This window comes from Trachemys scripta, chromosome 13 (genome assembly GCF_013100865.1).
Source record: "Trachemys scripta elegans isolate TJP31775 chromosome 13, CAS_Tse_1.0, whole genome shotgun sequence".
Taxonomy (NCBI): domain Eukaryota; kingdom Metazoa; phylum Chordata; order Testudines; family Emydidae; genus Trachemys; species Trachemys scripta.
In genome coordinates, this window is record NC_048310.1 from 26,159,522 (window position 1) to 26,172,763 (window position 13,242).

At 38.9% G+C, this 13,242-nt stretch overlaps 1 protein-coding gene across 8 annotated transcripts in view; it reads left to right on the forward strand.

The window, feature by feature from the left end:
* The window catches only part of PHKB (phosphorylase kinase regulatory subunit beta), a 194,449-nt gene that overhangs the window by 35,220 nt on the left and 145,987 nt on the right, over positions 1-13,242 (forward strand). For all 8 annotated transcript variants that reach the window (XM_034788873.1, XM_034788868.1, XM_034788865.1 and 5 more), the window contains one exon: positions 8,893-8,992. In XM_034788873.1, the coding sequence (XP_034644764.1) occupies positions 8,893-8,992 (100 nt within the window). The remainder of the gene's footprint in view (positions 1-8,892; positions 8,993-13,242) is intronic.

Genomic DNA, 13,242 nt, shown 5'->3' on the forward strand with positions numbered 1-13,242 from the left:
TCTAGAAGACAAACTGAGATTCTTGATAGGAAAGAGGCCAAAGAGTATTTTAGTAATCCAACCATAAAGCACCGATTTTTGTTAAAGGGTGGAGTGTGAATTGGTTTTCCTCCTCTCAAATTAGGGCTTGTTTATATTAGTTTCTTAACTCAGATAATTGCCAGCACCATTATAGGGGCTAAACTAGACATACCCCAAATATATGTTTTGGGTTACAGATGTTAGTGGTTATACGTTTAGTGTAATTGGCAGTCTGTTAACCTGAGATTCATAGATTAATAGATTATAGGACTGGAAGGGACCTCGAGAGGTCATCGAGTCCAGTCCCCTGCCCGCATGGCAGGACCAAATACTGTCTAGACCATCCCTGATAGACATTTATCTAACCTACTCTTAAATATCTCCAGAGACGGAGATTCCACAACCTCCCTAGGCAATTTGTTCCAGTGTTTAACCACCCTGACAGTTAGGAACTTTTTCCTAATGTCCAACCTAGACCTCCCTTGCTGCAGTTTAAACCCATTGTTTCTGGTTCTATCCTTAGAGGCTAAGGTGAACAAGTTCTCTCCCTCCTCCTTATGACACCCTTTTAGATACCTGAAAACTGCTATCATGTCCCCTCTCAGTCTTCTCTTTTCCAAACTAAACAAACCCAGTTCTTTCAGCCTTCCTTCATAGGTCATGTTCTCAAGACCTTTAATCATTCTTGTTGCTCTTCTTTGGACCCTTTCCAATTTCTCCACATCTTTTTTAAAATGCGGCGCCCAGAACTGGACACAATACTCCAGCTGAGGCCTAACCAGAGCAGAGTAGAGCGGAAGAATGACTTCTCGTATCTTGCTCACAACACACCTGTTAATGCATCCCAGAATCATGTTTGCTTTTTTTGCAACAGCATCACACTGTTGACTCATATTTAGCTTGTGGTCCACTATAACCCCTAGATCCCTTTCTGCCGTACTCCTTCCTAGACAGTCTTTTCCCATTCTGTATGTGTGAAATTGATTTTTCCTTCCTAAGTGGAGCACTTTGCATTTGTCTTTGTTAAACTTCATCCTGTTTAACTCAGACCATTTCTCCAATTTGTCCAGATCATTTTGAATTATGACCCTGTCCTCCAAAGTAGTTGCAATCCCTCCCAGTTTGGTATCATCCGCAAACTTAATAAGCGTACTTTCTATGCCAATATCTAAGTCGTTGATGAAGATATTGAACAGAGCCGGTCCCAAAACAGACCCCTGCGGTACCCCACTCGTTACGCCTTTCCAGCAGGATTGGGAACCATTAATAACAACTCTCTGAGTACGGTTATCCAGCCAGTTATGCACCCACCTTATAGTAGCCCCATCTAATTTGTATTTGCCTAGTTTATCTATAAGAATATCATGCGAGACCGTATCAAATGCCTTACTAAAGTCTAGGTATACCACATCCACCGCTTCACCCTTATCCACAAGGCTCGTTATCCTATCAAAGAAAGCTATCAGATTGGTTTGACATGATTTGTTCTTCACAAATCCATGCTGGCTGTTCCCTATCACCTTACCACCTTCCAAGTGTTTGCAGATGATTTCCTTAATTACTTGCTCCATTATCTTCCCTGGCACAGAAGTTAAACTAACTGGTCTGTAGTTACCTGGGTTGTTTTTATTTCCCTTTTTATAGATGGGCACTATATTTGCCCTTTTCCAGTCTTCTGGAATCTCTCCCGTCTCCCATGACTTTCCAAAGATAATAGCTAGAGGCTCAGATACCTCCTCTATTAGCTCCTTGAGTATTCTAGGATGCATTTCATCAGGCCCGGGTGACTTGCAGGCATCTAACTTTTCTAAGTGATTTTTAACTTGTTCTTTTTTTATTTTATCCGCTAAACCTACCCCCTTCCCATTAGTATTCACTATGTTAGGCATTCCTTCAGACTTCTCGGTGAAGACCGAAACAAAGAAGTCATTAAGCATCTCTGCCATTTCCAAGTTTCCTGTTACTGTTTCTCCCTCTTCACTAAGCAGTGGGCCTACCCTGTCTTTGGTCTTCCTCTTGCTTCTAATGTATTGATAAAATTGATACGAAACTCTAGTGTAGACATATATGAAGGGTAAATCTGCTTAGATGAAAAAGGATGTCTTTTATTGCAGCCCTGTTTTCATAGTTTAAGAAATTATTTTTTAGGACTAGTCTACAGTTTTTACTAGCATAACTATGTCAGTAAGTAGTGTGATTTTTGCCATCATAGTTTTGCTGAAGCTCTAGTATAGGCACAGTAATATCAATATAAATTTGCCTTTTACTAGTATAGCTTATTTTGGTTCATAAAACAGAAGGAGCTCTACCAGTAGAAGTACTTTTTATAGACCTGTATAAATATGTCACATTAGTTTTTGCCACCTGAACTATAACAGCACTGCTAAAATGGCAAAACTTTTTAAAATGTAGGCAGGCCATTAGGTTAAAGGGCAGAGAGAACCTTTAAGAGAAAATGTTGATATATTGAAAGTGATACGGCATTGAAGCAAAACATGATTTTTTTGCAGTATGAATCTTTTCCCCTACCATTTTTAAAGATAAAATTAAAATGCAGTTCGAATCTGAAAAGTGAGTTTAGGAAATTAGGTAGTAGGGCTCCACGTTTGTCTTGTTGACTCCAGATTAGATTTTATCAATTTAAGTTGATTTTTTTTTCTATCAGTTTTATTAATTCAGCCTGGTATCTGGAAGATAAACTGGGTTCTTTCCTTCTCAGACATCAACACTGATACATTTTGCAGGCCAGATTTTTGCCTTCAGTTATATCTGAGCACTTCCACTGTGTAACTGTTGGTGTATATTTGTAACTAGAGGCAGACTGTGACCCAATAATTGAAACTTAGTTTTGATTATGGATGAGAGAATAAAAACTTCATTCTTCAAGTAGTGTCCCTATGGGTGCTCCACAGTAGGTGTATGTGCGTCCCCGCGCCTCTAATCAGAGATCTTTGTAGCAGTGTCTATTGAGCCTGTGCATGTGCTCTCTCTCCTCCATGGTCTGCCTTGAAGCCATTTAGCACTGGGCGGGCAAACCCCGCTCACTTCCTTCTCAACCGCCTTTGGCCTGGAACAGTGAGCAGTCATCTCTTCTTTATCTGTGTCATTAGCATAAGTAGTAGTAGTTTTTGTTTATTTGTTCTCTTTAATAGTTAGTGTTTCCTTATTTTCTTTTTTAATCCCAAAAGGAGTCCAAAAAAAAAAAAAGGTAAAAACGTTAGTTTCCTGCCCTATTTGGGGGCACCCCCCCCCAAGGCATTTAGTAGACTTTAATTTTTTTCTGGATTGTACCAAGAGGATGGCTGCAGATTCCCCTACGGGAGGTGGCAGATACACATCACAAGTTGGTGTATATTCTGCACACCTCATCCAGAATTGCCCTCCCAATTAATGAGGCGATTCTAGATCTTACCAAAGTCATCTGGCAGACACCAACCTCCATCTCACCACCAGCAGCAGAGCCAAAAATAAAAATAATTAAACTACATCCCTCCCAAAGAGGCAGACTTTGTTTCAACATCCGCAACCCAATTCCATCATAGTGAATGTGGTTAATGCACAAAGCAAGCAACATAATGGTCGGGCTTGACAAGATGGCATATTTGTCATCGACATTACCGTTTAGAGTCATGAATTACCAAACTGTCATGGCCAAATACAATTTTATTAATTATGGAAACTCAGTGCATTTCTAGAACATTTACTGGAGACACAAAAAGAACAGTTTCAGACCATTCTTCGAGAGGGTCAGTTAATAGTAGCCAGACTGGTGCTAGAGACAGCACTGGATGTAGCTGATTAAACCTCAATTATGAGAGTTCTGTAGGCCTCAACAAGTCTCCTGGTGGATGGATTGTTATCTGTTTCAAACTATCAGTTCATGCAGACTCAGTCAAAAATAAAATAAATAAATAAGCTATATAGAAATGTCTACTTTTGATGTATCTTTTTATTGTCACTCCTTTTACCTGACTTTTTGAAATGAGGTTTCGGGCTGAATAACTTTGTAAAATTTCGGTTCCCTAACTTTTATAAGTATAGCTTCATTTCTAAATTTCTGTTTGGAGGATAGCCCAAAAACCTGTGACAATCATAATAATAAAAAATTGTAACCCTTTTTTTCACTCCCATAACATTATGTAAACAGCTTTTTAAATTTCACTTACCAGCAACATCAAGAGTATCTTGTGAGCTCCCTGTTTCACTAACCTATATAAATAGTCTTCACAATACATTGATTGCAGTAACTTTTTTCCCCTAAATTTTTTGCTATGTAACCCTTTGCTGGGGCACTCCTACAAACAAGAGGACATCGGATTTCACAGGGAAGGGCTTATTTCACAGTCCACCTTGCATTTTTCACAGCCGTTAAATTGGTAGGGCCCTAGCTATAATCAATGCCTGAATGAACTCCTTTCCAAATTTTACCCAAATCTTAGGTCTTCTGTTCCTTATCCCCTTCCTTCCCAGCCCCAACTTGTTTGAACAGGAGCCTAGGAAAGTGAGCAGCACTTTTAACTGGAGTTAATTTATAGCATGATTTGAAGAATAATGGGAGCCATGTTGCTCCCATCATTATTTATGGGTAAATTCCCTGCAATTCATGCTAATGTGGTACTCTTTTAAAACAGTACTTCTCCATGTTTGGTATTCCACATTCTTTTTCAAACAGATAGTGCTGAGCAAGATGATGTTAGTTCAACTGTAATGTATTTATGAGAAGGGAAGAATGACATGAGAATAATGAAAAATTTAGTCCCTACTAATAGTCAGCATCAAACAGTAAAGAGATAATCATTTTCGCCAGCACGATTCAATTATATTTTTAGTTGAAGAGCTAATTATAATTTATTATAATATAGAGAATTTTTGTTCAAGTGCAGATGATCTTTGTATAGATAAAAAATGTGGGTTAGATTTTACCCTTTCTTAATCTATTATTTATTGGTCAAAATTGTATATCTCTATCTCTTTGGCTTTATTTGAAAGATTGATTTAAAATTGTTTGACTCATCAAAACTACTTTTTTGCCTTTCATAACAGTTCATGTTACAGACATACCTTTGCCTATCCCTATTTTTATGACTACTCCCTAATTATTCATGGTGGCTGCGAATGAAAATAAAATATTCTTGACCAGCGTAGCATCACCTTAGTATTTTATTTTAATTAGCAGCTGAAATGGTTGCCCTTAGAATGTTTTATGTTTAATTTCACTCTTATCCTTGAAACATATTATGAAAGGCTAGCAATAAATGTAGTAATTGAGAGCATTAAAATATTAAAAGGGAGCCAGGATTTGAAAAGCGTGGTTGTTGCCCCTATTATCCATTTGTATTGAAGGAATTCCTTACATCTTCCTTTTCATTTAATCTTTTAATTCCTCCCCTTGTGGATGAAGCAGAAATGTTTGGAAGGATGGAAGAAACAGAGATATTGGAAAGGAAGGAAAGTGAGACCAATAAATAATAGATTGAGAGGGGAGTGCTGAATACCTCATGTTTACAGTAGCTGACAGATAAACAAAGGCTGGTGAGAAAAGGGGTGATACAAAATACAAAATAAATCCCATATATCATGCTGTATGTCTCCAGATCTCAGGAAGCAAAGACTTTACATCACTCCAGCAAGATTTGTATCAGAGGGGTAGCCGTGTTAGTCTGTATCCACAAAAACAATGAGGAGTCCGGTGGCACCTTAAAGACTAACAAATGTATTTGGGCATAAGCTTTCGTGGGTAAAAAAACACTTCTTCAGATGCATGGGGTGAAAATTACAGGTACAGGCATAAATATATATTGGCATATAAAGAGAAGGGAGTTACCTTACAAGTGGAGAACCAATGTTGAAGGCCAATTTAGTCAGGGTGGATGTAGTCCACTCCCAATAATTGATGAGGACGTGTCAATACCAAGAGAGGGAAAATTGCTTTTGTAGTGAGCCAGCCACTCCCAGTCCCTATTCAAGCCCAAATTGATGGTGGTAAGCTTGCAAATGAATTTTAGCTCAGCAGTTTCTCTTTGAATTCTGTTTTTGAAGTTTTTTTGTTGAAGGATGGCTATTTTTAAATCTGTTATTGAGTGTCCAGGGAGACTGAAGTGTTCTCCTACTGGCTTTTTTATGTTACCATTCCTGATGTCGGATTTGTGTCCATTTATCCTTTTATGTAGAGACTGTCTGGTTTGGCCAGTGTACATGGCAGAGGAGCATTGCTGTCACCTGATGGCATATATCACATTAGTAGATGTGAAAGTGAATGAGCCTTTGCTGGTGTGGTTGGGTCCTGTGATGGTGTCACTAGAGTAGATATGGGGACAGAGATGGCAACAGGGTTTGTTATAGGGATTAGTTCCTGGGTTAGTGTTTCTGTGGTGTGGTGTGTAGTTGCTGGTGAGTATTTGCTTCAGGTTGGGGGGCTGTCTGTAAGCGAGGATTGGCCTGCCTCCCAAGGCTTGTGAGAGTGGGGTGCTGGAGAGGTTTTAGCTGGGGGCTGTATGTGATGGCCAGTGGTATACTGTTGTTTTCCTTGTTGGGCCTGTCCTGTAGTAGGTGATTTCTGGATACTCGTCTCGCTCTGTCAATCTATTTCCTCACTTCCCCAGGTGGGGGTATTGTAGTTTTAAGAATGCTTGATAGAGATCTTGTAGGTGTTTGTCTCTGTCTGAGGGATTGGAGCAAATGCGGTTGTATCTTAAGGCTTGGCTGTAGACAATGGATCATGTGATGTATCCTGGATAGAAGCTGGAGACATGTAGGTAAGTATAGCGGTCAGTAGGTTTCCGATATAGGGTGGTGTTTAGGTGACCATCACTTATTTGTACTGTAGTGTCCAGGAAGTGGATCTCTTGTGTGGATTGAGGTTGATGGTGGGGTGAAAATTGTTGAAATCCAGATGGAATTCTTCAAGGGCCTCCTTCCTGTGGGTCCATATAATGAAGATGTCATCAATGTAGCGAAAGTAGAGGAGGGGTGCTAAGGGACGAGAGCTGAGGAAGCATTCTGAGTCAGCCATAAAAATGTTGGCATTCTGTGGGGCCATGCGTGTACCCATAGCAGTGCCACTGACTTGAAGGTATAGGTTGTCCTCAAATCTGAAATGGTTGTGGGTGAGGACAAAGTCACAAAGCTCAGCCATCAGGTGTGCCGTGGCTACATCAGAGATCCTGTTCCTGACAGCTTGTAGTCATACGTGTGGAATATTGGTGTAAAGAGCTTATACATATATGGTGGCCAGGATGGTGTTTTCAGGAAGATTACCAATGCATTGTAGTTTCCTCAGGAAGCCATCGTACTTTGGGGAAAGGCGATGTGGCAAAAATACTAGTGGTAAATTGTGTTCCCTTAGTACAATTACATTTCTTCTGTGAGAACAGAGTTCCTTCCAGTCCTTTAATTGCACAACCAGTTTAGTGTGATTGGACATTCTTTGCTCTCAAAAGGCCCAGGGCTAAGTCAAAATAGGTGCTATAAGCCAGAACTCAGTTGCAGTGTGGGGAAGATGGCACAGTTCTTACATTGATGTTACTGTCCTTGGTTCTCCACAATGTTGTTTACTTACATTACTTCAAAACATTTTGGGAAAAATAAGAAACAAAAAAAATTGGAGTAAAAAAAAAAAAAATCAAGGCACTTGAGTTAAGAGCTTTAATAGCTCTCTTCACTCACCCACTTCTGTCTTATACTTAGTTTTTAAATAAACGTCCGTTGCAAACTATACAGTTAAAACAGTTGAAATTTACTCAATGCATATTTCTGTGGTCTTATTTGTGAGGGGGCTTACTTGCCTTTTCCTCACTTGAGTGATGTAAATGAAGATGTGTATTTCACTTTTGGTACATGTATCTGTCCATTGGTACATAATGGTACTATTTAAAAAACCTCCAAATGATATGTTTTCAGTCCATGACATGAGTCTTAAAGACACCACTGTGTTTATTGATTGTCACTATGGCAAGCGGAATTACAGCACACCTGCCTAGTACTCACTTCTCTAACAATACACTGCTACATTGCTAATAATGTGACTCATTCCCCATGGCAGTACTCTCATACTTGCATACAGTGCAATAATCTTTAAACTAGCCACAGTTAAATTAGTGATGGTGATAACGAAGTTTAGTAATTAATCATCAAATATGTAAATACTTACAGATTGCACTGCTTTCCATATTTGTATCAGAACCCCATTGTACTTGGTGCTCTATAAAATATAGGAAAATACTATCCTTGACCAAAAAAGCTAAAATGTTAGAGAGCAGGGGAAAAGATACAATATATGAGCAAAGTGGTCAAGGTAATACAGACAAATATTAAATCAATTTTTTGTAATATATTGAATTTAATTGTTTAAACTATTTGAATTCATAGCATAGCCATGTTAAGAGAGAGGTTTCTTGACAAAAGTAGCAACTGGTTGGCAAACCATTAAAATGCACTATTATAACTCTTCAAAAAATGTAACTTTGATTATATCAATGATAAGCATTTTTGCAAAATTAAAAAGAAAAGTTGCAGAACTTAAGTGTCCCAAAGAGTTCAAAAAAGAATATATTTTGCTTTTGTAAAACAGCTGGAAAATTTTTCCTTTTCATTTTATTTTGTTTTGAAAGAGAAAAAAAAATCCTACACTGAAAAATTTGCAGGCAAATTTGTAGCCCACAAGTCTTGTTGCTAAGGCATACCATAAACTGAAAAATGTGGATTGTATCATGGAAAAACTGACAGGACTCTAAATATATTAACATTAATGGGTGACGCTATAATATAGTGTTTAACTATGTAGTTAAATACTTAATTATCAAAAGCACTACTACCTTTACTTTTTTCCTAATGCATTTGCAGTTTGTTTCATGGGTTATCTCTCTCACTCAGGCGCATTGATGATGACAAGGGAAGGACACATGAGCTGGAACATTCTGCCATAAAATGTATGCGAGGAATTCTCTACTGCTGTATGCGCCAGGCTGATAAGGTAAAAACACTACAGTGTGGACACAAGCGCTCACTTAATTCTAAAGGATTAATTTAACTATAAGCAGTAACATCTTCCAAATACAGATAAAATTAAAAAGGCAACATAATACTACAGTGCAGTCCAGCTAAGAAAGGACTGCTCTGATTTTCTGGGCCTAGCCATGTGAAAGGTAAGAAAAACGTCACCCTGTGTATAAATGATGGAATATATTTCAAAATTACCTTATTAAAATTACTATTCAAATTTGAGCCTATGACTGGCAGCCATCTAACTAAAATGTTAATAGTTTGTGATATAGTCAGTATAGTGATCCTATGAAAAACACTCTAAGCAAGCTTCTGGCATGCTTCATTACTAATTTATCAATCATAACAATGAGTAATGTTTTCAGCATTTATGACCTGATATTCAGAACAGCTGAATACCAGCAACTCCCATAGAAATCAGTGGGAAATGAGAGTGCTCAGAACGTTTCAAAATCAGGCCATTGACTTAGTGGTTTTCTGTGGAAGGATGTGGGATTATCGGGAGCACCTTCCTTTCCTGACCTCAGAAACCTGGAGAAAAGGAGCTTTCAACACTAGATGGTACTTCCTTGCCACTGAATTTCAGATGTTAAGAGCAAGGTACCCTGCTGTTGAAGGGATGCTGCAACTTTCTTGGTCAATTGACCAGGTAAATCATTGAGTGTACTGGTCATCACTTCTCTATCTCTTTGTGGCTTAGTTTTACATTGTAATAAGTAGGTACTAGCGGAGCACCATCAACATATTCATCCCATGATCTCCCTGTTAGCAGACCCTGAATATTCTGAGATTATAACTGGGTTTTTTCCCCCATCCATAGTTAAGGTTCCTAGGGAATATCTTGAAATTTCAGAATTGTGTGTAGTTACGTTCTCTCACATAATACACTGTTAGTGGTGGGGTTTTGTGTCTCTGTGTGTGTGTGTCTGTGTGCATGTGTATGATGTAGGGAGTAAGGTAGCCAAAGAGAGTGGATGAGTTAAAGGGACTCTGTCAACTTGAAAATAACATTTGTCTGAAAACTTGTATATACTATTATTCCAAGTAACCTGGAAAATGAGTATAACTGAAAAAGAATAGAGAAAAAAATCCTTTCTTTTCCATTTTGTTTACTTTGGGCATTTGACATTACTTAGTACATAGTCAATTTCACTGTTTTGTTTGGTGGCCTGTTGTTCTTAGTGTCTTGTACTCTAGCATATAATGACATTACTCTCATGTACTGCTTTGTGGGACCTTACATACACTCTGTTCTCTGAGATGTGCGGGAAGGTATTTATCAGTAGTACAACAGCAGGGTTGTTGCTTTTTCTGTGTCCCGGGTCAAAGGGGTGACCTCTTTTCCTAGCCGCTGCATGGAGTGGGAAGCAGCAGGAACTGAGATGCAGTTTAGTGAGCCCTTTTTTTTTCAATCTCTAGACTCTGTACAATGCTGAGGGAGCAATAGGAGCCTGACAGTGATGAGACACTTTCACTCCCTGGACCTCTACCGAGACCCCAGGTAGCAACTGAAACCTGGGGACAGGGAGACCTTTTTTTCCCCCCCCCCCTCTTTTCAGTTCTCTATATAGGACTGGGGGATGGGAGCCCTTCATTTCCCAATATGGGGCCATTGAGCAATGAAAGGCACAACATACTTCTCTACAAGTCCCAGAAAAGAGTGAAGCAGTTGGGAGGCTTGCATGCTGTTGTTGCTTTCTTTGAAGGTGAAGTAATAAACAGGAGTGTGAGCAAGGGGGAATTGGGACAGTGGTAATCATGAACATGTTTGATCAGGATCCGCTTGAACTGACCCTTATAAAGCATTTTTTAAAATGTAAGTAACTTTGAGAAATAAATGTAAGGCATGCTATTTAAAAGATGTTCTGTCTGAAATTTGAGTTTATTTTTAAATTGTTCAATGTCAAATTCTAATTAACATTGTCAGGTTAAAATAAAGTACCCATCCTTTCTGTGTAGGTTGATTTGACAAGGTGATGTGAAACTGTTGTAAGAGAGAGAATTCATCTAGGATTACTTATGAGCAGGTATCCCCAAGAGATTGAGATTTGAACTTTATGAATGGAGTCTTTTTTAAAAAAACAGGAATTTGTGTATCCCTTTTATTTCATGTAACTTCTATTTTGTGTTAATTTCTAAAGAGCTATGTTTGGCCATATATGAGAAGGTGTGGGGATAAAGATGGAAGAGAGATGGATTTTTCTGTAACTGCTTTTAAAGTTATAAAAAACTTAAAGCAGCAGATTTTGTTTTTAAATGCTGCATATTTCTCTCCTTAACATACAGGAATTTGTTGTGGAGAAAGAATCAAAGGGGGATGTGAATAATAAACAGTAAATAAGCATTGATTTAATGTTACGTATATACTGGCTGTCATTTGTTACCTTGGTTACTATGTGTAGGGCTCTATTCAAGCAATGGAGTAGCAGAAGCAATGTGAGATGCCATTAGACACATAATTCCAATTGGAATTATCTACAAAATATATACTGTACTTTTACAGTTGAGAGATTTATACTAGGAAAAGCATGAGTATGTATGCCAAAAATGACTGCACTTGAAATCAGTATATAATATTGCTTGTGGCTCACTAATTACACTGATTGTCTTCTACTGCGATTGGAAAGGCAAACTATAACCTGAAATATCTCTGTAATATACTGATATACTCACTGCTGTTGTCTACACACATACAAATTCATATTAAATAAATTATGCTGTCATCCAGCATATGAATGCCGTTCCTCATTCATAGGCTATGTTGCATCTGGAGTATGTACTGTAATAATATGGCTTGTTGATAGAACAAGAAGTGTAAGAATGGTGTTGTGATGCTGTAGAAGGTAGACCTTATAGAGTCAATAATTGTGTTTATGGCACCAACTATTTATTGTACTGTATTGCTATACTGCTATACTCCATGAAGAATTATGGAATGGAATCGTCTATTGGACATTCTGCTTTGGACATGGGAAGGCTCTTCACTTGTCCTTCCCTGAGAGTTTGTTTTTTATTTTTATTTTCCTGGGATGCTCTGTCTTCCTCACAGTTATCTGACAGTCCAAATTAGGTTAGTAGTTTTGTGAAATAATAGAGTGTGTATGTCACAATGAAAAGGGAAGCAAAAGGAAGTGATGTGGCACCATGGTTCTTTTTACTCGTCTGCTGTCCTCCTGTTGCACTTAACAAATCTTTCTATCTGGCTGGGATTTTTCCAAAGCGCCTGAGCGGCTTAGGTGCCCAACTCTCATTGAATTTAACTGAGATTTTCAAAGATGTCATGGAAATTTCTTCCTCCTCCTTCTGTCATTCTCATTTTACCCTTCACAGCTTCAATCTAGATTTTTCTTTTCAAGCCCTTTTGTCTGCTCTCTTTTTACTTCCTTCTGGTTTTCGTTCTGTTTCTTCTCTTGATTCTTAGTGTAGATAAGATCAGGAGCTGTACCCATGTTCTAATAAAGATACACATAGCTCCACTGAAGCCAAATGACACTAGCCAAGCTTCTGGCCCATAGTTTATACCCATGCACTCATGTAATATTTTTTAAAATCTTTTCTATGTTAGTTTGCCATCTCTTTAGTCCCTTCTTTCTTTCACTTTCCATTCTATCTTTTGGTTCCTTTCTTTCTTCTCCAGTCTTATAGCTTTTTACAAACTCCATGGCATTTTAACCACATCATAACTACTTGAAAATATTTTGCTTCTTTACCTTCAGAAAATAAACTAGGTAAGTGGTATTGGGAGTGAAAGATAAGGCACTTTCTGATTTGTTTCCAAAGATGTATATAAGAAGCATTGATACTTGTGATGCTCCATCATTGGAGATTTTTAAGAGAAGGTTAGACAAACACCTGTCAGGAATGGTCTAGATCAGTAGTCTCCAACTTTTTTACTCCCAAGATCACTTTTTGAATTTAAGGGCAACCCAGGATCTACCCTCCACCCCCGGTCGCTTACTCTCCCCCACCCTCACTCACTTTCACCAGGCTGGGGCAGAGTTTTGGGAGGGAGTGCGGGCTCTGGGCGAGGGGTTTGGAGTTTGGGAGGGGGCTCTGGGCTGAGCCTGGGGCAGGAGTTGCGGTGTAGGAGGGGGCTCCGGGCTGGGGCACAGTGTTGGGCTGCAGGAGAGGGTGTGGGGTACTGGCTCTGGCAGGGGGGTAGGGTTTGGGCAGGGGGTTGGGTGCAGGAGGGTGTATGGGGTCAGGGCAGGGGTTGGGGTG